General features: G+C 38.3%; 1 protein-coding gene across 1 annotated transcript in view; it reads left to right on the forward strand.

Moving 5' to 3' along the window:
- Sptz (Spastizin) overlaps positions 1–21,882 on the forward strand; it is a 713,541-nt gene that overhangs the window by 645,103 nt on the left and 46,556 nt on the right. Inside the window, exon 32 of the mRNA XM_067139843.2 lies at positions 12,452–12,737. Within this exon, the coding sequence (XP_066995944.2) occupies positions 12,452–12,737 (286 nt within the window). The remainder of the gene's footprint in view (positions 1–12,451; positions 12,738–21,882) is intronic.

Here is a 21,882-nt window from a genome sequence, read left to right on the forward strand (position 1 = left end):
CCTAGCCGCCTGAGTACAAGGAGGGCCATGACTCAGAATATGTCCGAGATGCCCACTCCCATTCCATAGCAACTGGTATCCCGACTCTCAGGACCACTTACTAGGCCACTCAGTCGTTGCCCATGGTTCACGAACTAGGACGTGACTACAGTAACCCACAAACATGAACCGTTAAAAAAAGAATCCATGTCATCCAAGTACCAATAGTTGATGGTTGTACTGCAGATTATCACTCCTTCATCTGGGTTTTCAGGCAATCTTCTTATTACTTCATCAGAGTTTTTTTTGTGTACCTCTTCCTGGTACTTTAAAGAAGCTGCTTCGGGTAAACCTTTCTCTCTGTTCTTATTTCTTCTGTATCCTTGTGTCTCTCTCCAACATTTCTCTAATTCTTCCCGCTGGGAGTTTCTGTTATTATTAGGTTGGTTTGCTGTCTGTCTCCACGAAGGTCCTTGTCGAAATGTAACCCTTTCTTCGTAGAGATGTTTTCTATATCTTCTGTACTGGAATGGTATGTCTCTATGTGTTTCCCTCTCTTCTTGTGGTTCTGGGTTTACTCGAACTTAAGTCTTTACCTTGACAGAGTTAGTTGTGGCTTCTTCAGCTTTGCTAGACTTCATTAAGTTCTGAGTGTGAGCAGTATTGAGTTTTCTCAAGACATCATCAAGCTGCTCTAAATCCTGCACGTTTGCTGTTACTAATTTATCATGAATATTTGATGGAAATTGAAGTGTTATTACTTGAATAAGCTCTTGTTCCGGCAGAGGAGGGTAGAAGAACTGCATCTTTTAAAGTTGAGATATTAGGAAATCTGAATATCATGAATTTATGGAAGTATTGTACTTTCGGGAATACAATTTTAGTTCAATCAGATGTTGAGATTCAGAATTCCAAAACCGCTTAAGTAAAGCTTCCTTAAACTCGTGATAAGTCTTGATACTGAATTTGAAAGCAGTATACCACATTAACGCCCTTCCTTCTATGCCTAAATGACGATCTGATTTAATGTGGTTCTCTTGAAAATATTCTTCGAGATTGAGGAGAAACTCTTTAGCCGTGTACTCCTCCTTCCCTGAGAATCTAGCTGGCTTTTCCTCAGTCGTTTTAAAAGCTGTAGAAACCTTAAGGGTTTCTCCATTAACAGTTTGAAGGCTAGATGATAAGACATCATCTTCTATTTGGGAGACCTTACTACAAAGAGATTCCATATTCCGTTGGAGTTCAAGTTTTAGGGTTTTAACTTTCCCGTGTATGGGAATCTCAACTTCTTTTACTTCTTTCTCCAAGTCAGCTTTAACTTCCGCTACATCGCAACATATGCGTGTAATCTGCGTGTGAGCAGTATCTAGTTGTGTCTTGACATGTTTATCAGCCTCCTCTTGCTGAGTTTTTAATAGATTAATTTCATTTCCTAACTTCTCAAAGTTATTCTTAACAGATTCATGGAGGTTGTCTTGTATAGAAGCCATCTTGACTTGTGCAAGCGACAACTGAGCATGGGACTCCTGAAATTCCCCTTTCAAAAGCTCTGCTTCTTTAATAACTTCCTGAGAAGTAGGGAAAGAAGTTTTTAATCCACAGCTACTTGTGTTTTAATTTCTTCCTTGATGGCTTCTAAGTCACTTCTTAGTCTCATTTATCTCCGTAAAATTAGAATCCATTCATTTGTTAGACTCCTCAAACCATTTCTCAATTTCAGCACCTGCATTATTGAGTCTACGTTCTAGATTACGATTAACTTCTGCAAATTTTTTATCGACAGGTTCTGTTAATTTTGTAATATTAGCCTCATTAGCTTCCTTAAGCTGAGTTATATTATTATTAGTGGCCTCAATACGACTTTCTAAGGTAGGGCTAAGTTGGTTCATGGTAGTGTTAGATTCTCTAAATTGGGCTCCTAAAGTATTGTTTGTTGCCTCAATACAACTTTCTAAGATGGCATTAGATTCTCTAAGACCGGATGAGTTGGCCGTGCGGTTAGGGGCGCGCAGCTGTGAGCTCGCATCCGGGATATAGTGGGTTCGAATCCCACTGTCGGCAGGCCTGAAGATGGTTTTCCGTGGTTTCCCATTTTCACACCAGGCAAATGCTGGGGCTGTACCTTAATTAAGGCCACAGCCACTTCCTTCCCATTCCTAGGCTGTTCCTGTCCCATCGTCACCATAAGACCTATCTGTGTCGGTGCGACGTAAAGCAAATAGCAAAAAAAAAAAAAAAAAAAAAAAAAGAAAAGAAAAAAAGATTCTCTAAGCTGGGCTCCTAAAGCATTAGTTGTAGCATTTGATTCAGCAATCCTATGTCCTAGACTAGTGTTGCTTTCTGTAATCCTCTCATTTAGACTAACTTTTAAAGCCCCAATAGCAGCTAATATATTCTCCATATTCATTTTGTTATTTTTAAAAATTGCAGAAAATACAATCATTCAACTGATACTTAAAAACACCATTATTGTCCAATGGCAAAGTTCAATAGTTCACCAACACAAAATATTAAACACTTATATGATACTGTGCATAAAAGATCGAATACTGTGCCTGAAAAGTTTAAGTAATTTACACACACAAAAATCACTTGTGCCATTAAAAGTTAATCATAGTTCTGTTGCTAAAGTCTAAAATTTATCAAATTCACAGTGAACTGAATTTGTTAGAGTTTATTATAGTTCAAGTCTGTCTTTAGAAATGAGCCTGAATGTAGAGAAATCACTTTTTTTCTAGTTAATTTAGCTAATGTCACTTTGTATACTCTCTTTAATCGAGCCCCAACGTCATGGGAGCCACTCTCTCTGTAACAGGAACGCTCGTACTTTAGTTCAGTGAAGAGCATGGATTGACGCCAGGGTGTGTATGGTCCATGCTCCGAGAGTAAGAGAGAGATGGGTAGTATAATATGTTCTTATTAAGTTGAAACTTGTGTTTATTTAAAATTCGACAAATTACAGATGAACAGTTGAGAGTTTTCATGTCCAGGTGGAAGTAGGGAGAGACGTCGTCCCTTGGCGTCGGTGTTGTCTTATGTTGAAATAATAACATTAAGTTATTTATTAAACCACCTAATCAATACAAAATCGTCTTGGATGATTTACATAAATTTGTTAACTAATAGTGGTACATGTTTCGCCTTCCCTGAAGGCATCATCAGCCATAGTCTTAACCTTAAATTAAAAATAAGTGTCTAAATAACATGTAGTAATGAAATTAATTTTAGTTAACAAATTTATGTAAATCATCCAAGACGATTTTGTATTGATTAGGTGGTCTAATAAATAACTTAATGTTATTATTTCAATCAAATATCATCAATACAGACCAAAAATGATATTTATTACATGTAATGTTGTCTTATGTTGTCGAACTCCTTCGCCCTCACCCTAGAACTCCTCTCGGCACCATGGTGGTTGAGGACCTTCGAAGTTCGGATGAGACTCGAACCTGGAAGTCTGACGTCTAGTGATGTCTGCATGCAGCGTGGAATATTCATTTAGCTTTTATTCCACCGAAATTCCATGAAGATAGTAGAGAAATGTGTGGACTTCGCACAGAATGTCAATAGAATCTCATACGACACTTCTCCACCGCACTGCACTAAAGATTGTTGCATGACTGTGTTTGGAAACTCACAAGTTCCACAGTTAATAGGGTTGGACGCGAACACTGCGAAGAAATTCAAATAAATTCAGTATCACAATTTGTGACTATGAGGGGAATTAGCACAGTTCAAAATATGAAAGTGATTATCGTCTGATACACTCGTCGACGAACTTGAAATTAATGGGGTAACACAAAAATCTGGAACCTTATATGACTATAAGGTTCAGTATTACGAAATGAAATGAACCATCACTTTGGCACAGTCTAATGAAAAGAAATAAATAAAGTCGCTAGGACACAGTCTCACGTAATGCTTGAACATGATAAAGTGAATGTACAGTTCTATGAATGCAAGTTAGAGCACACACAAGCTCATCAACAAACATTACGTTCTTTCACGAAGGCACAGTCTTATGGAAAGAAACTAAGTTTCATGCAGGTTCAGTCTTATGAAATGAGATGCACAGTTTTATGGAAAGAAATTAAGTTTCATGAGGCACAGTCTTTATGAAACGAGTTAAGCACAGTCTCTCGAAAAGAAACTAAGTTTTTACTGAGGCGCAGTCACAGACACATTTTGAGGAGAGAAGGAGACAATTTAGAAAAGACCATTCTGCAAGGCAAAATTGAAGGCACCAGACCAAGAGGCAGAACAACAAGTAGATGGTTAGACCAAGCAAAGAAGATCACCGGTCTACCTCTTCACAATATCTTAAGAAGAGCTGAAGACCGCTCAGCATGGAAAAATCTCGTTAAGGATGCAGTTACTAACGAAGTGAAGAAATGCGGTCACGACGCTCAGCAATGAGTAAACCGACTGATGATGATGACAGTCTTTATGAATGAGTTACGCACAGCCTTACGAAAACACAGTCATTTGAGAAAAGTCCAGGCGGAACAGTCCCGTAAAATAAATTAAGGTACAGTCTTTGCGAACTGAAATGAAATTCACAAGTCACTTCGTGATTGTTTAAAATATCAATCACCTAAACCCTTTCAGTTCGACACTTTATGAAACCGACTCTATCACTCTTGTATTACAGTTTGTACAAATTCATCACTGTAAATAACTTGAGATAATTTGCCTCCTTCAATCTTACACGAAGTTAAAGTCCTGAGATCGCACTTCTAACACTTAGAAAATTTCTAATCAAATCAAAAATCAAAATCTCTTTATTTGCAAATGAGGTGTCTACCTCGGTGGCAAATGGTACACTAAAATACATTACTGTCAAGCACTAAATTTTAAATTAACAAGAGAAGAAAATTTTCCTATAATACAATATTATACAATTTACGCTAACAATGTTTTCTATTAAACACACAGCTCATCCTTAATAAATTTATATTGTTTACAAAATTCTACTTATAATATCTCCTGTACTACTTACAAATATAGTCAACTGATATACAGTATGTGGAATTACTTCAAATGATACTGTACAACTGGTATAATATTAATATTTACATTGCATTTATTTATTTACTTTTTTTTTTTTTACCCGTTCTGGATCCTAAGTAGCATAACGACCTGCTGCGTCTTAACCAGAGCCCCTTTTACCACCACTTTTCAGAGTTCCTGAAGGGCCTTCACAGCTACCGTAGCGGTCCCAGGGCCCTCGAAGTCCCCACTGTACTTCACCCCTACAGGCAGTCCCCTGCTTTGGCTGTCCAAACTCCTTAGACCAGGGGATGGAATTAATTTATTCACACACAATTTTTTTTATTTACAATAACCTGCACTGGTCGAATGCCCTCTAACACTTCATTTATTTTCTCTGTTGCTGTTTATTCTCTTCTTGAATATCTGTACAGATTTTGGAAAAGGATCAAACACTACCCCTGGTAAACTGTTCCACTCCTTCACACCCTTCCCAATGAATGAAAATTTACCCCAATCGCTTCTGCTAAAATTCCTTCTAATTTTATATTTGTGGTCAGTCCTGCCGATATAATTATTTTCCAACTGAAGCCTCTCACGGATATCTCCCCATGCTTCTTCTCCTGTATAGGCTATATATAATCCTGTGAGTCTAGTTTTCTCCCTTCTCTTACTTAAAGTTTCCCACCCAAGTTCCTTTAACATTTCTGATACACTACTCTTTCTCCTGAAATCCCCTGTTACAAATCTTGCTGCTTTCCTCTGCACACTATCTATTTCTTTTATTAGTTATTCTTGGTGAGGATCCCAAACACTGTTTGCATATTCCAATAATGGACGAACCATACTCAAGTAACGTTTTTCTTTTAATTCTTTGTTGCATCCTTGAAGTAGCCTCATTATGACATGTAACGATCTGTATGCTTTCCCAACAATGTCATCAATATGACCCTTCCAGTGCAAATTACTTTCAAATCTCACACCTAAGTATTTGCACTTGCCATCTTTTGGGATAACTACCTCATCCAAAGTATATTCAAATCAGTTTTAAAGCTCCTGTTTGTAAAAGTTGTAACAGTTGATTTGCCTCCATTAATCTTCATATTATTTTCTTCAACCCATTCTTGGATACTCCGAAGGTCCCTCAATCCTCAATGTTATTTATTTCCCTATAAACAATTATGTCATCTGCATACAATCTTATTTTTGATGTTATATTGTTCCCTAAATCATTTACGTATATTAAGAAAAGTAACAGACCGATTATACTACCCTGTGCAATTCCCTTCCAAACTTTCTCTTCCTGAGATACATTATTTCCTACTTTGACTTTCTGAACCCTTGAATTTAGAAATGTTTTTATCCAACGTGTAACCCTTACGTCCAATCCTATTCCCTCCAATTCCTTAAATTATATTCCATGTTCCATTCTATCAAAGGCTTTGGAAAGATCTATGGCTATGCAATCTAACTGACCTCCTGAATCCAATTGATCTGATATGTCCTGCTGAAATCCCACCAGTTGTGCCTCACAAGAATATTTCTTTCTAAATCCATACTGGCTCCTCATGAACCAATTTTTATCATCACATCCCTCTGATGTACTTTGATATTAAACTCACCAGTATTTTACAAACTATACTGGTCAGGCTGATTGGTCTGTAGTTCTCTGGTTTCCTTTTATTACCCTTTCCTTTATAAATTGGTATTATTATAGATTCCTTCCATTCCTTTGGTATTACACTATTATATATGACATAGTCAAAGAGAAATTTTAAATAAGGTACTATGTACCACCCCATTGTCTTTAATACCTCCCCAGTAATTTGATCACTTCCTGCTGCTTTTCCTTGCTGAAGCAGTTGGATTTCTCTGAAAATATCTTCGTTTGTGAATGAGAAGCTTCTTGTTTCCCTCTGTCTCTCTCCCTCTCTATCTTCTGTTTCGGTTTCCAACTCTTGACAATCATCTACTGAATCTCTAAATTCCCTCTAAATAGGTTTGCTTTCTCAGTATCTGTTATATAGTGTTCACCCCCTTCTCCCACCATTGTAGGAATTTGGATTCCTTTTCCTTTTTGATTCCTGATATATGAATACAGCTTTTTCCATTTCCCTTTATGGTCATTACCCTCTTGAATTATGCCATTCATATAATTCTCTTTTGCTTCCTTTTTCACTCTATTCAGTTCCCTCATTAGCTGTTTTCTAGTTTCTCTACTCTCCCTACCCTCTTTGATTTTCCTGTTTACTATTCTACATTTTCTTTTTAATTTTCTTATTTCCCTTGTATAATAGACAGGGTCTGAGGTCATTTTACCCTTCTTAACAGGTACAAATCTCTTCTCTCCTTCCCACATGATTCCTTTAAATTTAGCCCAAAGTGTATCCATGTTACTCCCTTCACTTATCCAACAACTGAATTGTGATTTAAGGTAAGTCCCAAATTCATCAACCTTAGTTTTTCTGAACAATTTCTTGTCTTGTGTAACCCTCTTATTAAGCCTTTTTGGTACGAGTCCTACATCCATTATTACAGCCTTATGGTCTCCTATTCCTTCTATTACCTCAGTTTTATCAACAATTTCCCATGGTTTAACCAAGAATACATCTAGTAAGTTATTGAGACGAGTCGGTTCTTGTACTACTTGTGTAAATCCTCCCTCCCAAATTAACTTATTTACCAGTTTCTGTTCATGGGCTTCACTTGCAGCTCCATTCCGTTCAACTTCAGGCAAATTTAGATCTCCCCCAATAATTACCATATCATTATTATTGTTTCTATGAGTATAATCTATTATTTTCTCAAAGATTTCCATGTCTCTTTCCTCTCTTCCAGGCCTGTATGTTCCTATAATTCCCACCTCCTTCATATTATCACAAACTAATTTTATCCCTAATATTTCATCTCTTTCATCCATAAACCATTCATGTGAACAGTAAGTTTCCTTCACCAGAATAAACACCCCCCCTCCCTTTTTATCTCCTCGGTCTCTACGATAGACTGTGTACCCTTCTGGAAATACTTCTCTATTACCCACCCCTTCTTTCAACCACGATTCCACTCCTATCACCACATCAGTCTCATAAGATTCCATCAATGTACCGAATTTTAATTGTTTTATTTACTATACTTTGACAGTTTACCAAGAGCAATCTCAGACCCCTTTCCTCCCTAAAACTTGACTCTTGCAATTGGGTAACTTGAAATTCCTTACTATCCTGAGTTTCTTTTTCTAGTTGACTGAGCCAGCTTGAAGTACAGCTGGCTATTTCTACTAGTTTTCCTGGTCAGTATTATAACTCAAGGGAGTTGCCTGTTTTACAGTACATATCTTAAGATTAATAAAATCTAGAACAATGTTTGCTATCTTTCGTTTACCTGAATTGTTTAGATGAAGGCCATGTTTTGTATAACAGTATCTCTCAAAATTGCTGCATTCAATAACCTGAGTATTCCGAAAATGTTTACAAATTTTAACAATATCTGTATTGACCTTGTCCACTTCAGTGTTCACACACGAGTCTCTACTCAAATCATGCCTATGGGGCACGTTCACTACAAAGACGTTAGTGTGGGTCAGCTTCCCTAGTGTATGTTTAAGTTGTGATCTTACATTCTTGGCGTCGTCGTGAGCTACGTCGTTCGTCCCACCGATGATAACCACTGCATCGCCGCTCCCGAAGTTCCTAGTTGCTGCTTCTACGTTTTCCAGAACACTGCTGATAGAAGCTCCTGGATATATTTCTCCGGTTGCTGCTATATTCTCGTCGTTAATCACTCCCGCAATTCCCCTTCCTTGGCTATCACCAAACACAGCTACCTTCGCTGATTTAGGCCTAACTGGGTCTTGAATCTGAATTCTAGGCCTAAATTTTAAACTCGGCACGGCAACGGATCGCGATGATTTGGTTTCACGCGCGCGATCACTTTCTTCCAGGATTAGATTATTTAGGGCAGAAAACCTATTTCTAATGTTTATTTCCGGAAATTCAGTTGTAGATTTCTTCTTAGCCGGCCATCCATGAACTACTTGACACCACGTGCTCGAGTTTGTTACTTGTACCGGTATATCACTCGAAGAATGGTCAGTCCCAAATTCTAGCGATCGCAGTCTTTCTTTTAATTCTTGATTTTCAACTTTAAGAGTCTCATTGTCCTTTTTTAGAATGTTTATAATTTCTAATGCACTTTTATATTCCTCATCGACTGTTTTCGGTGCTTCGTCAACGCCGTCCCCAACAACAACATTCTGAACACACTGCTCACAAATCCAGTCAACATTTTCATTAGTTTTTACGTCTCTAGGGCAATTTCCGCACTTATAATGCCACCATCGGTCACATGAATCACACAACATTCCATTTTTCACTAATCTTCGACATTTTCCGCACTTTTCGTCACACTTTACGGTTAATTTACTCGGAGAATAAAACACTACGTCGTCATTACTGGGCGCCATTTTGAAAAAAAAAATTTTACTGTACCACTCACGTTCTGTCATCGTCCACAGCTGGCCCGCACGACGTGGCAGCTGGGATACGAAGACACACACTGAACTCTATTGAGCCAGCACGCTTCTTTTATACGCTTGGGTCGGACTGCGAAATTTCAAATACAATATTTTTCAACCTCTAATAACTCGGCCATTTTTCGACCGATTTTCGTGAAACTTGGTACATTATTATCTGTTATGAGGATCTACATGATGACGTGGTTAAAATTTTGATCGGACATTCCATTCTGGGGATGATGAAATGGAAGCAATGGAATGTTCGATAGTGACGTCACTTGGCCTTGGCTGGTTCCCCGCAGCGAGCGATCACCTACCTCGCTGTCACATCCGCTGCCGAAGCACTCGGCGCTCTTTTCAAACCGTAGTAGACGGATGTCTGTCCGAGTTGCGTAAGAAATACTTTGACGGCAAATGTCGACAGGGCATTCCCATTTCAGTATGCCATATCTTATAGTAATGATATGCTTTTAAGACTATAACTGAAGAGACACTGCATCCCCTTGTGTGATATAATTTTGCCCAATTGTCAACATAAATGCCTTTCATTGATCTTAATAATCTACCTTTAATTCCATAGTCCCCCAGTATAGCGAACATCTTTTCCCTCGGTACCCTGTCATATGCTTTCTCTAGGTCTACGAAACATAAACATAACTGCATATTCCTCTCGTAGCATTTTTCAATTACCTGGCGCATACTGAAAATCTGATCCTGACAGCCTCTCTGTGGTCTGAAACTACACTGGTTTTCATCCAACTTCCTCTCAACGACTGATCGCATCCTCCCTTCCAAGATGCCAGTGAATACTTTGCCTGGTATACTAATCAATGAGATACCTCGATAGTTGTTGCAATCCTTCCTGTTCCCTTGCTTATAGATAGGTGCAATTACTGCTTTTGTACAATCTGAAGGTACCTTACCAACACTCCACACTAATTTTACTACTCTATGAAGCCATTTCATCCCTGCCTTCCCACTATACTTCACCATTTCAGGTCTAATTTCGTCTATTCCTGCTGCCTTATGACAATGGAGTTTTTTTTTTTACCATCCTTTCCACTTCCTTAAGCATAATTTCACCAATATCATTTTCCTCCTCCTCATGAGCTTGGCTGTTTGCAACACCACCAGGATGATTTCCTTCTACATTGAGAAGATGTTCAAAATATTCCCTCCACCTCTCCAGTGATTCCCTGGGATCTATTATGAGTTCACCTGAATTACTCAAAACACTGTTCATTTCCTTTTTCCCTCTCTTCCTAAGATTCTTTATTACTGTCCAGAAAGGTTTCCCAGCTGCCTGACCTAGCCTTTCCAGGTTGTTACCAAAATCTTCCCATGACTTCTTTTTGGATTCAAGAACTATTTGCTTCGCTCGGTTTCTTTCATCTACGTACAAATCCCTGTCTGCCCTGGCCCTTGTTTGGAGCCATTTCTGATAAAGCCTTCTTTTTACGTTTCCAGGCTGCTCTCACTTCATCATTCCACCAAGATGTTCGCCTTTTCCCATCTTTACACACAGTTGTTCACAGGCATTCCCTTGCTGTTTCTATTACAGCATCCCTGTATGCCACCCATTCACTTTCTATATCCTGAACGTGCTTACTGTCTACTTTTCAAAACCTCTCACTAATCATATCCATGTACTTCTGTCTAATTTCCTCGTCCTGGAGATTTTCTAACCTAATTCTTTTGCAGACAGATTTCACTTTCTCTACCCTAGGCCTAGAGATACTTAGTTCACTACAGATCAGATAGTGGTCTGTATCATCGAAAAATCCACGGAAAACTCGTACATTCCTAACAGATTTCCTGAATTCGTAGTCGGTTAAGACATAGTCTATTACGGTACCCGTAGCCTCCCATGTGTAACGGTGAATAGCCTTATGCTTGAAGAATGTATTCGTAACAGCTAAACCCATACTAGCACAGAAGTCCAGCAGACGCTTCCAATTCCCATTTGCTTCCATATCTTCCCCACATTTACCAATCACCGTTTTGTATCCTTCATTTCTATTCCCAAATCTCGCATTGAAATCGCCCATTAGCACCATTCTATCCTTGCTGCTGACCCTGACCACGATGTCACTCAATGCTTCATAAAACTTGTCAACTTCATCCTCATCTGCACCCTCACATGGTGAATACACGGACACAATTCTTGTCCTGATTCCTCCAACTGAGAAATCTACCCACATCATTCGCTCATTTACGTGCCTAACAGAAACTATGTTGCGTGCAATGGTATTCTTGATAAAGAGCCCTACCCCAGACTCTGCCCTTCCCTTTCTAACACCCGTCAAGTACACTTTATAATCTCCTATCTCTTCCTCGTTATCTCCCATTACCCGAATATCACTTACTCCTGGCACATCCAGATGCATCCTCGTTGCTGACTCAGCCAGTTCTACTTTCTTTCTTCCATAAGCCCCATTAATATTAATAGCTCCCATCGTAATCCATTTCATTCGCCAAGTTGTTTCCAAGGAGTCCCTCGCCTGTCAAATGGGAGTGGGACTCCATTACTCCCATAGTTCCCAGGCGTGCTTAAAATGTTCTGAGCTCGGTAAATTCATGAAGCAGGATGCTACCCTACTTGCACATAGTCCAAGTGAGGATCTCTCCTCTAACGGGTTATGAACCACTGGTGAATTGTATAGTTCTAGCCGCCTGAACACAAGGAGGGCCATGACTCAGAATATGTCCGAGATGCCCACTCCCATTCCATAGCAACTGGTATCTCGACTCTCAGGACCACTTACTAGGCCACTCAGCCGTTGCCCATGGTTCACGAACTAAGACGTGACTACAGTAACCCACAAACATGAACCATGAGCCAATAAATCTTGTGTAAAATAAATATCATATCTTCATTCCCTGTTTTTGTATTCTATATAAGTTTTATTATTTCCTCCTTTAACTGTACTGCATACCTCATCATTTAATCAAGTTCTGTGTTTTTAGGTGGTCAAGATTTTGAGGCTTCCACCCTGAAAATGAAATTAGATCCACGAGAAGTGGATCGCCACATCAATACCATTCTACGGCAAATTGAGGTCACAAAGTTCTTGAGTACCTGTGAACAACAACAGCGACCAGTACTGGAAATTCTCCGTGACTTATTTCCAGACAGTGCTGATGCTCAGCATATCCCAACTTTATTTGGAAAGAGCATGGAGAGGGGTCAACTGGCAGTGCTTGCTATACTCTGTGGTAAAAATGTTGAAGAAGGATTTGGAATAGCTGTTAGGTGAGTTGATGATGATGATGATGATGATGATCTATATATAGTTGTTCTGCCTAGAAAAACCACTATGTGAAAGATTTCAGCTCAGAACTCTATCCAAAAATCTTTTGCCATCTAAGGTTCAATATTGTATGAATTACATTAAAGAATTTGTATTCTTTAATAATTCTCTGACAACATTGTGTTGCGGGCTTTTCAAGCACAGCGGCAACATATAAACTTCAAATATCACTGGTTGACTTAATCACTAATCCTTTAGTGTAGGAAGTTGTACGGCTCCATGGCTAAATGGTTAGCATGATGGCCTTTGGTCACAGGGGCCCCGGGTTCGATTCCCGGCAGGGTTGTGAATTTTAACCATAATTGGTTAATTTCACTGACACGGGGACTGGGTGTATGTGTCGTCTTCATCATCATTTCATTCTCATCATGATGCGCAGGTCGCCTACGTGTGTCAAATCAAAAGACCTGCACATCTGGTAACAGAATTTTACCTGAAAAATTAAGTTGTTTTTCTATTTATTCAGAATTAGTTTTGACAAACTGAAGAATTTAACCATTATAAATTAACAGAGTCAAAACTGGAAAGAGATGGATTCAGAGGTCACACTGCTGAAATTTCACAAAATGGTTACTCTTTTATATTCTAGATGTTACATAAGACAATGTTTGGAAAGATGTCACTTTTAGGGGATTTAAATGCAGATTAAGACCTAAAAACCGAAACATTAATTCCTAAAAAAAATTTTTTTTAACTTATGAACTTGGAACTTCACATAATCTTTGTTGGCTGATGACCTTCCATGTTAGGCCCCTTAAAACAACAACATAATCTTTATTTTTGTGTATTTTAACACATTCACTGCAGATGCATTGAGCACACTCATCAACCTGAGTATATTTGCTGCGTGGAACTGTACGTAACTTCACAATGTCTTCATTTCTGTACACCCTCCATAGTGGTTTTTCTTCACTCTGCTGAGCAAGTGGCCATGAGGTTAGGGTTACGTAGCTGTGAGCTTGCATTTGGGAGGTAGTGGGTGTTGATATATCTTCATTTCTACTCATTACACTGGTTTAGGTAAGCAAATTATACCATAGAAACTCCAGCTTCTTCACACACATCTTTTTATTATGAGCTGTTGACCACAACTGATTCTCACACACACCAAGCAGTTCAAAGAACAAAGCAAACCAAGATAAACCACTTGACTCAATTTACCTGAGTTGCCAACACATAACCTCAGCGTTGTTTTCTTATAACTAATACAAGATATAATACATGACATTTTATTTTTATGAGAAAATCACAACATTCCGAAGTGGGTTCAAACCTTACTGCCGGCAGTCCTGAAGAGGGTTTTCTGTTTTTTTTTTTTTTTTTTTTTTTTTACACCTGGCAAATGCTGGGGGCTGTACCTTAATTAAGGCCATGGCCTCTTCTTTCTCACTCCTAGCCCTTTCCTGCCCCATTGTTGCCATAAGACCTATCTGTGTCGGTTTGACGAAAGAGATCACTCTTAACTCGCATCTTTTTAGGCCCCGTAATATTCATGGAACTGTATTGTTGGCCATTCGGACAAAGTATACTTTTTTTCTAATGCCCGTATGCCTCAGGAAGATATTATTTTGATCTCTGGCATTTTTCTGAACCTTTTGAAAGAATGGTGTAATAACTATTTATTTATTAGCTGTCTCCATGTATCAGTGGTGAGTGTCAGCCTCTGGATCCCAAGATAGTGAATTCAAACTTGGCAGAGGTAATCAGATTTTTGGAGGGTGGAGAAAAAGTCCATTCAACAGTCCATGTCTTAAAATGTTGGCATTTAAAAGATCTCTGGCGATATATTTGGTGTTAACCCAGCAAAATTCATTAAAAATCAGCCACAGCTATCCAAGAGAGATGTTTTTCTCTGCATTCTAGTAGGCCTAGAGGAAAACGGAACATCAAAATTGACAAGAAGGCAGTCAGATGGCATCAGGTTAAAATGCCTGCACACAGTAGTTGAGGCCATATGGTTATTATTATTATTATTATTATTATTATTATTATTATTATTATTATTATTATTATTATTCCAACAACAGAAATACCTAGAATTCTCTTAAAATGGGAAAATGCTGCATCGTACTATGCATTTAATGTGTCGTATTCTTGAACGGTCCCGTAAAGATTGATGGTATGTGATCAATTTAGTGACCGGAATATATTTGCACAAATCCGACTATGGCTGAACATGGCAGTACTACGTCAGGCTTACGGAAATTGCATGATGAAAATGGTGAACAGTTCTTTCCATAAGGAGACCTGTGATTAAACATTTCCTCAGCCTCCTCCTATCATATGCTAAGCGCATCATCTGCACATGATTATAAAGTGGTGCCATGCGCTAGGCACATGATCTGCATTGAATATGTTAAAATATTCTATCTTTAAGGAGGTAGAATTGATGGTTAGCTCCAGAAATAAACATATCCATTCTTCCAAAATTGTTAAATGTATGAAGTTGAAATTTCATATGATGATTGCTGTAATACAGCTTAGATATTAAATAAATGATTTTAAAATATTGCGCCCCTAAGGGAGTTGTATCTGGGTTAGGTCTGGTAACAAAACTATTCATTTCTCTGAAAACCATTTGATGTATGACTTTAAAATTTACGTGATTGTCACCTTTAGGTCCTAGGTGGTAAATAAGGTAGAGTTTTAAAACATTCCATCCCTCAAGGAGTTAACCGCCCCCCACAAAAAAATTCATTCTTCCAAAACCATTTGATATACGAAATTTCACATAATGGTGGGTCTTTTATATACAGTGAAACCTTGCAAGTACGTTCCTCATTAACACGTTTTCCCGCTTGGCACGTCGTAAATTTGAAGTCCCGATGCCCATCGTATTAAATCTGTTTAAAAAATACCTCACTTAACACGTCACGATTTTTCGCCTTTACTGCTTAGTACGATCATATATTCTCCAGACCTGAAAATTTTCTTTGTCATCCCTTGTGTACAGAATGTGATTTCCAACAGAGATAAGAGCCCTCGCCACATGTCGGCCGGACAGAGTTGTGCGATAAGAGGAAATGATCTTGAATTCTAGAACACCGAGTATATTGCGCTTTGAGGGGCAAGCTGTTAGCTTAGGTGAAGTTGAGTTTTGCATCATTGATTGGCAGCAAAGACTTTACACTAGAACAAGACAAGACAGTGAGTTAAAGCACAGTAATAGATTCCACTGCGGCTAGGAGCCCTGAATTCAGTTTTCACTTTTTTCAAAGCTGTCCTGTTTGACATACATGGCTTATGGCTGGGAGTCATCCGAAATGCGTCACGGAAGTTACCGCCACAAAATGTGTAACAGAACTATGACTCTAGCAACTGTGCAGCCGTTGATGGATGGTCATGACCGAGAGACATATCTATGATCATTTGATTTTCTCAAAAGGAAAAGTGGTTTATTTTTTGTTGTATGTTCTTTGTTCTATGGAAAGGTCTTTGTTGTCAGTGAGGCTTGATTCTGCTTGTAGCCTATTTCGCATTCCAATCAGAAGTTAGAAATTTATGTATTCAAAATCATTTTTTCCTACTTCGGAAACTTTCCTTCGCGCACTTGTTTTCTTTCTCCATTTCTATTTTGCTTATACGCATTTTCAATTTTGTCTCGGTTGCCCACAGGAGTGTTCAGAGTAGAAGGTGCTAGTTTTAACGTTCGCACCAACTCTACGCGCTTAAGATGTGGATTCCTATCTACTTCTTGAAGGATTTTCATTTCTTCTTCATTAGTGTGTGGTTTCACGACCCTTTTCTTATCCATAGCTAAGCTATAAAAGACAGATACCATATGTACCGTGCTACTGAACTTCTCACGATTATCCTATTAGTCCATAAGTAGGCTGTCACGCGACAAAAATCACGTCACTACTTCTTATTACCACTCAACACAATAAATCTATATATATATAAAATAAGAGTTTTGTCTGTACATTGCTCAGAATTTAAAAAGAATGGTGTACCGGGCGAGTTGGCCGTGCGCGTAGAGGCGCGCGGCTGTGAGCTTGCATCCGGGAGATAGTAGGTTTGAATCCCACTATCGGCAGCCCTGAAAATGGTTTTCCGTGGTTTCCCATTTTCATACCAGGCAAGTGCTGGGGCTGTACCTTAATTAAGGCCACGGCCGCTTCCTTCCAACTCCTAGGCCTTTCCTATCCCATCGTCGCCATAAGACCTATCTGTGTCGGTGCAACGTAAAGCCCCTAGCAAAAAAAAAAAGAATGTTATTTCTGTATCGGTCATGTCCACAGTGACAAGGAAATGCACTTCTTATTTTTCGTAATTTCTCTCTGTCTGTCTGTCTGTATGTTTGTACACGTATCACGAGAAAACGGCTGTAGAGAATTTAATAAAAATCGGTGTGTGAAGTCGAGGGTTGAGCCGCTACAATCTAGGGTATAACTCATTTTATTCGCGCTGAGTGAAATGGTAGTTTAGGGGAAGGCATAAAATTTAATTCTCAAATATTTATATTTTTAGTGGTCCTATTGATAAATACTACATAACTAAAGTTATATAGAATTAAATTTCCAATCATTTATGTCTTATACATTTTTACCCTACCGGAATGATAACACAGATATTAATGAATTTTTATTTTTGTTGCTAAATTCCATATCAACGCCGAGCCACAAGAACATGGGTTAACAGAATTTAGTGAAAATCTGTATGAGTCGGGGAATAAGAATGTACAATCTAAGCTATAAACAGTTTTATTCACCATGGATGAAATTGTAATTTAGGGGAAGGCGTCTAAAATTTAACTTTTGAATACCTATGTTATCGGTCCTATCGAAAAGTATTACATAACCCTTTCAGGCCGTGTACGCACAATTGTGCGGGTTCGTATTTTATTTATGTCTGAGCTTATTTGACGTTTTCTTGGTGCTAGACTGGACTGCAGTGCTTGTGCGGGACACGTAGCATGTACTTCAGCTGTTTTTATGTAGTACTTGGCCACCAGGGGGCAGGAAGAAGAGTTTAAAAATACAGTTCGTGAGCAATATGGCGGGAAGCAGTAATGCCTAAAGTAATTATTTATTTATTGCATTCATACTAATCTAGAAGCTTTACTGAATATCAGAATATAATCAATGAAGTGTGTAGATTGTGTAGCAATCGTAAATTGTGAACTTACAACATCGTACATAATACCATGAGGTTTTGAATGTTGATACGCACATATGTGCGGGCTATGTTTCCTTACAGGCAATGCATGCAGGAGTGCTGGGTGCTGTCACAAAAAGGACTGTGAAAGAAAAACTCGTACTCTACATGAGAAATGTAATGTATAAGATTGTAATTGTTTAAAACCGTTCCACACTGTAAAATAGAACATTTGATCATGTACATGTGCATATTCACATGTACTGAGTTGAATTTTTTATTTTTTTATTTTTTGCAAGTAGTGAATGAAGTCCTGACACGCACAATTGTGTGGGTTCTGTTTTTCAGCTGATAGTTCTTATTTTGTAGAATAAACTGTAAAAATCTGTATTTGAGTGCATGTTAGTAAGTTTTTGACGTTTTGACACCTCCAGATTTCTTTCAGGTCTGACGACAAGCTGCTGCTGCCAAAAGGGCAGTAATAGCAAAACTCCTCCTCAATGCAGAAAATGTAACCTTTACTTGTGTATGAACGAATATTTAATTGTTTTAAATTATTCCCCACAGTAAAATAGAACATTTCATCATGTACATATGTATATTCACATGCATTGAGGTAATTCTTTTTTTGTAAGTAGTGAAGTAAGTCCTGACACGCACAATTGTGCGGGTGCTTTTTTTTTTCAGATGTTAATTTTTACTTTGTAGAATAAACTAAAAATATATGTATTTAAGAGCATTTTAGTCAGTTTTAACGTACAAACAAAAATTCACACTGCCAGTTTTGTTTCAGGTCTGAAACAGGTAACAAAAGTTATAGAGAATACAATTTACGATCATTCATGTTTTATTCACTTTTACCATACCGACTGTGATAAGAGTGATATTCAGAGTCGGAAGAAAATTAAATGTGAAAGCCTACAATATTGAAAGTGCGTAACATTGATCAACAATAACATTACATTGACCATTGTTTGTTGTGATGTTCTTTGTCTCTTATGCTGCCATTCAACTCCAATAGATGGAATTACTGCTGCGTACCGAGTATAACAGCCTGACTGAATATTGGCAGGAAATAGCTGGGGAGTTAGAAAACGTTCTTCTTTAGCATGCCATTCCTCTGTTTCATACATTTTTTTATACTGCTGGTACGTAACACACTGGTTCATCATAGTATTCCAGCCATTCGACCCCTACTCTGACGTACTGTTTTGAATGAGCAGTGTGCACAATTAAGGCAGATGCTCAGTAGTAGTAGTAGTAGTAGTAGTATGACCTGCTCTAGAATTATTACAATTTAAGCCTATTCCAAATGATAGCACCACAATTCACTAAATAACTCAAAATTCAACCCTGAAAAGAGCCGTTTCTTAAGAAAAGCTTCTTCCTCATCACTTTCAGTAAATTCTACATTCTTTTTATTCCAAATTAGCAGTGAAGAGGGGATTTCTCCTCTGGCTTGGAGGAAAAATTTGTCTCCAAGTCAGATAGATTTTTCCGCCGCCAGTGTAGTGAACCAAGATTTTCCGACTCATCGGGTACTCCTAGGAAACAGATTAGTAAAAGGGCCATAGATTTTGCCCTGGCACTCTCCACTATTCAAACCTCACACTCACCCTGGCGTAAAATGACGAGTGTTCATGGATCACGGCTGTCTGCTGCTTGGTCATTCCAGCTCTGGAACTTTGGACTGTTAGATCGGTAGCATAGTACGGTTTGTTAAAAGGAGAAAATGTGTGGTTGCTCATTTGATTATTTCATATAAAAGCATTGCTTTTAATTGCGCCATTCCTACTGACGTCATTGTAATGACGTATGTTCATTCAGTTGAGAAAACCCCTAAGACAGTCTTTCTGAGGATGTAAAAAGGTAGGTGGAGAGTGAGTATCTACCATTATGATGAAAACTCCCCAACCTGATTGTGATTGATGGTAGGTATTACAATGAAAATTCCCTAACCCAGTCTTCATATGAGGAAAGAGTTTGGTGATTTCCTTGTCGCGTTTCCAGGGTAACGTTAAGAGCTATGTAATTTAATACAATATTGCTCACAACGTGTGCACTACCTAACCTAGAATTCTGTATTCAATGTAGAATACCGTAGTGAAGCACGGGTACATCAGCTAGTTGAAGATAATGCCAATAACTGTTCTTTTGACAAGATGATTTTAAATCAGTGTGGTACGGGCTGAAGTTAAAATAAGTCTGTAGTGCAGCAATAGCAGATCTCCGACAGGACATTTGTGGGTTCAGATTTAAGAACTTCATTGTGTACCCGTATTGAACTGAGAATAGAATAGGAACAAACTAATGGGTCCACCTTTTCAATACAAAACAATGCCGTAATATTTAAATTATAATATGTTAATTAATGGAACTAGTTTCAACGCTTTTTCTGCATCATCTTCAGCCAAAAAACTTAGAAAAACAGACATTGACATACATAAAATAAACATACAAAGCAGTGCACAATACAATTGAACATATGACTATAATTTCTAAATGAATTAACATGTTGAAAGATCACTTCTAAGATCACACTAAGTTACAGATAATTAAAATTATAACACCATTTCTTGAATCACTGCATAATGTTTTTTTAGATAGCTCTCTTTAGATCATAAGGAACTTGAGGTCCAAGTTCAATATTTATTCTGAAAATGTTGATTATATGCTTGTAACTTGTGGAAAGTGTAAAATTTCTTCTTATAAAAAGATGTGATCTTTAGAAATTTAATCTATAAGCCTGATCGGAACTTGAAGTTCTGGGTTCAAGTTTAAGTTGCCATAATTCAATGTACAAAAAGAATTTGTATCACTGTTCAAAAATCAAGTACATGTCTTCTCTAGATGAGACGTACAAAACAAAGCACAGGACCAGTATGGCCATATTAAGTGGTTAAATGGACTGAGAGTTAAAATGAGTATCACCTTATACAACACTAAGTTAAAATTTTCTTTAAAACTTAACGCCAAGCCTTGAATCAGCAAGTAATATTATGAAAGTTTTCTTTTGAAATCGCAAGGAACTTGAGTCCAAGTTCGAATTTCAGTCTCAAATTGTTCATTATATACTTATAGTTCATGTGAGTGTGAGCTGGATTAAAAATGTAACATTCCCTCTTGATGATGATGATGAAGATGATGATGATGATGCTTGTTGTATAAAGGGGCCTAACATCGAGGTCATCGGCCCAACATTACTTCTTAAAACACGACGTAACACTTCAGGATATGTTTATCTATAAGCCTGAAAGGAACTTTGCAGGTTCCAAATTCGACTTTGCCTTAGCAATTTTCGAAGTGTGAAAAGACTTGATGGTTCATGTTTGTGGATTACTGTAGTCACGTCCTAGTTCGTGAACCATGGGCAATAGCTGAGTGGCCTAGTAGGTGGTCCCAAGAGTCGGGATACCAGTTGCTATGGAATGGGAGTGGGCATCTCGGACATATTCTGAGTCATGGCCCTCCTTGTGCTCAGGGGGCTAGGACTATACAATTCACCGGTGGTCCATAACCCGTTAGAGGAGAGATCCTCACTTGGACTATGTGCAAGTAGGGTAGCATCCTGCTTCATGAATTTACTGAGCTCAGAACATTTTAAGCAAGCCTCGGACCTATGAGAGTAACGGAATCCCACTCCCATTTGACAGGCGAGGGACTCCATGGAAACAACTTGGCGAACGAAATGGAATTCGATGGGGAGCTATCAATATTAATGGGGCTTATGGAAGAAAGAAAGTAGAACTGGCTGAGTCAGCAAAGAGGATGAATTTGGATGTGCTAGGAGTAAGTGATATTCGGGTAAGGGGAGATAACGAGGAAGAGATAGGAGATGTGTACTTGACAGGTATTAGAAAGGGAAGGGCAGAGTTTGGGGTAGGGCTCTTTATCAAGAATACCATTGCATGCAACATAGTTTCTGTTAGACACGTAAATGAGCGAATGATGTGGGTAGATCTGTCAGTTGGAGGAATTAGGACTAGAATT

This window comes from Anabrus simplex, chromosome 2 (genome assembly GCF_040414725.1).
Source record: "Anabrus simplex isolate iqAnaSimp1 chromosome 2, ASM4041472v1, whole genome shotgun sequence".
In the NCBI taxonomy this organism is placed as follows: Eukaryota; Metazoa; Arthropoda; class Insecta; order Orthoptera; family Tettigoniidae; genus Anabrus; species Anabrus simplex.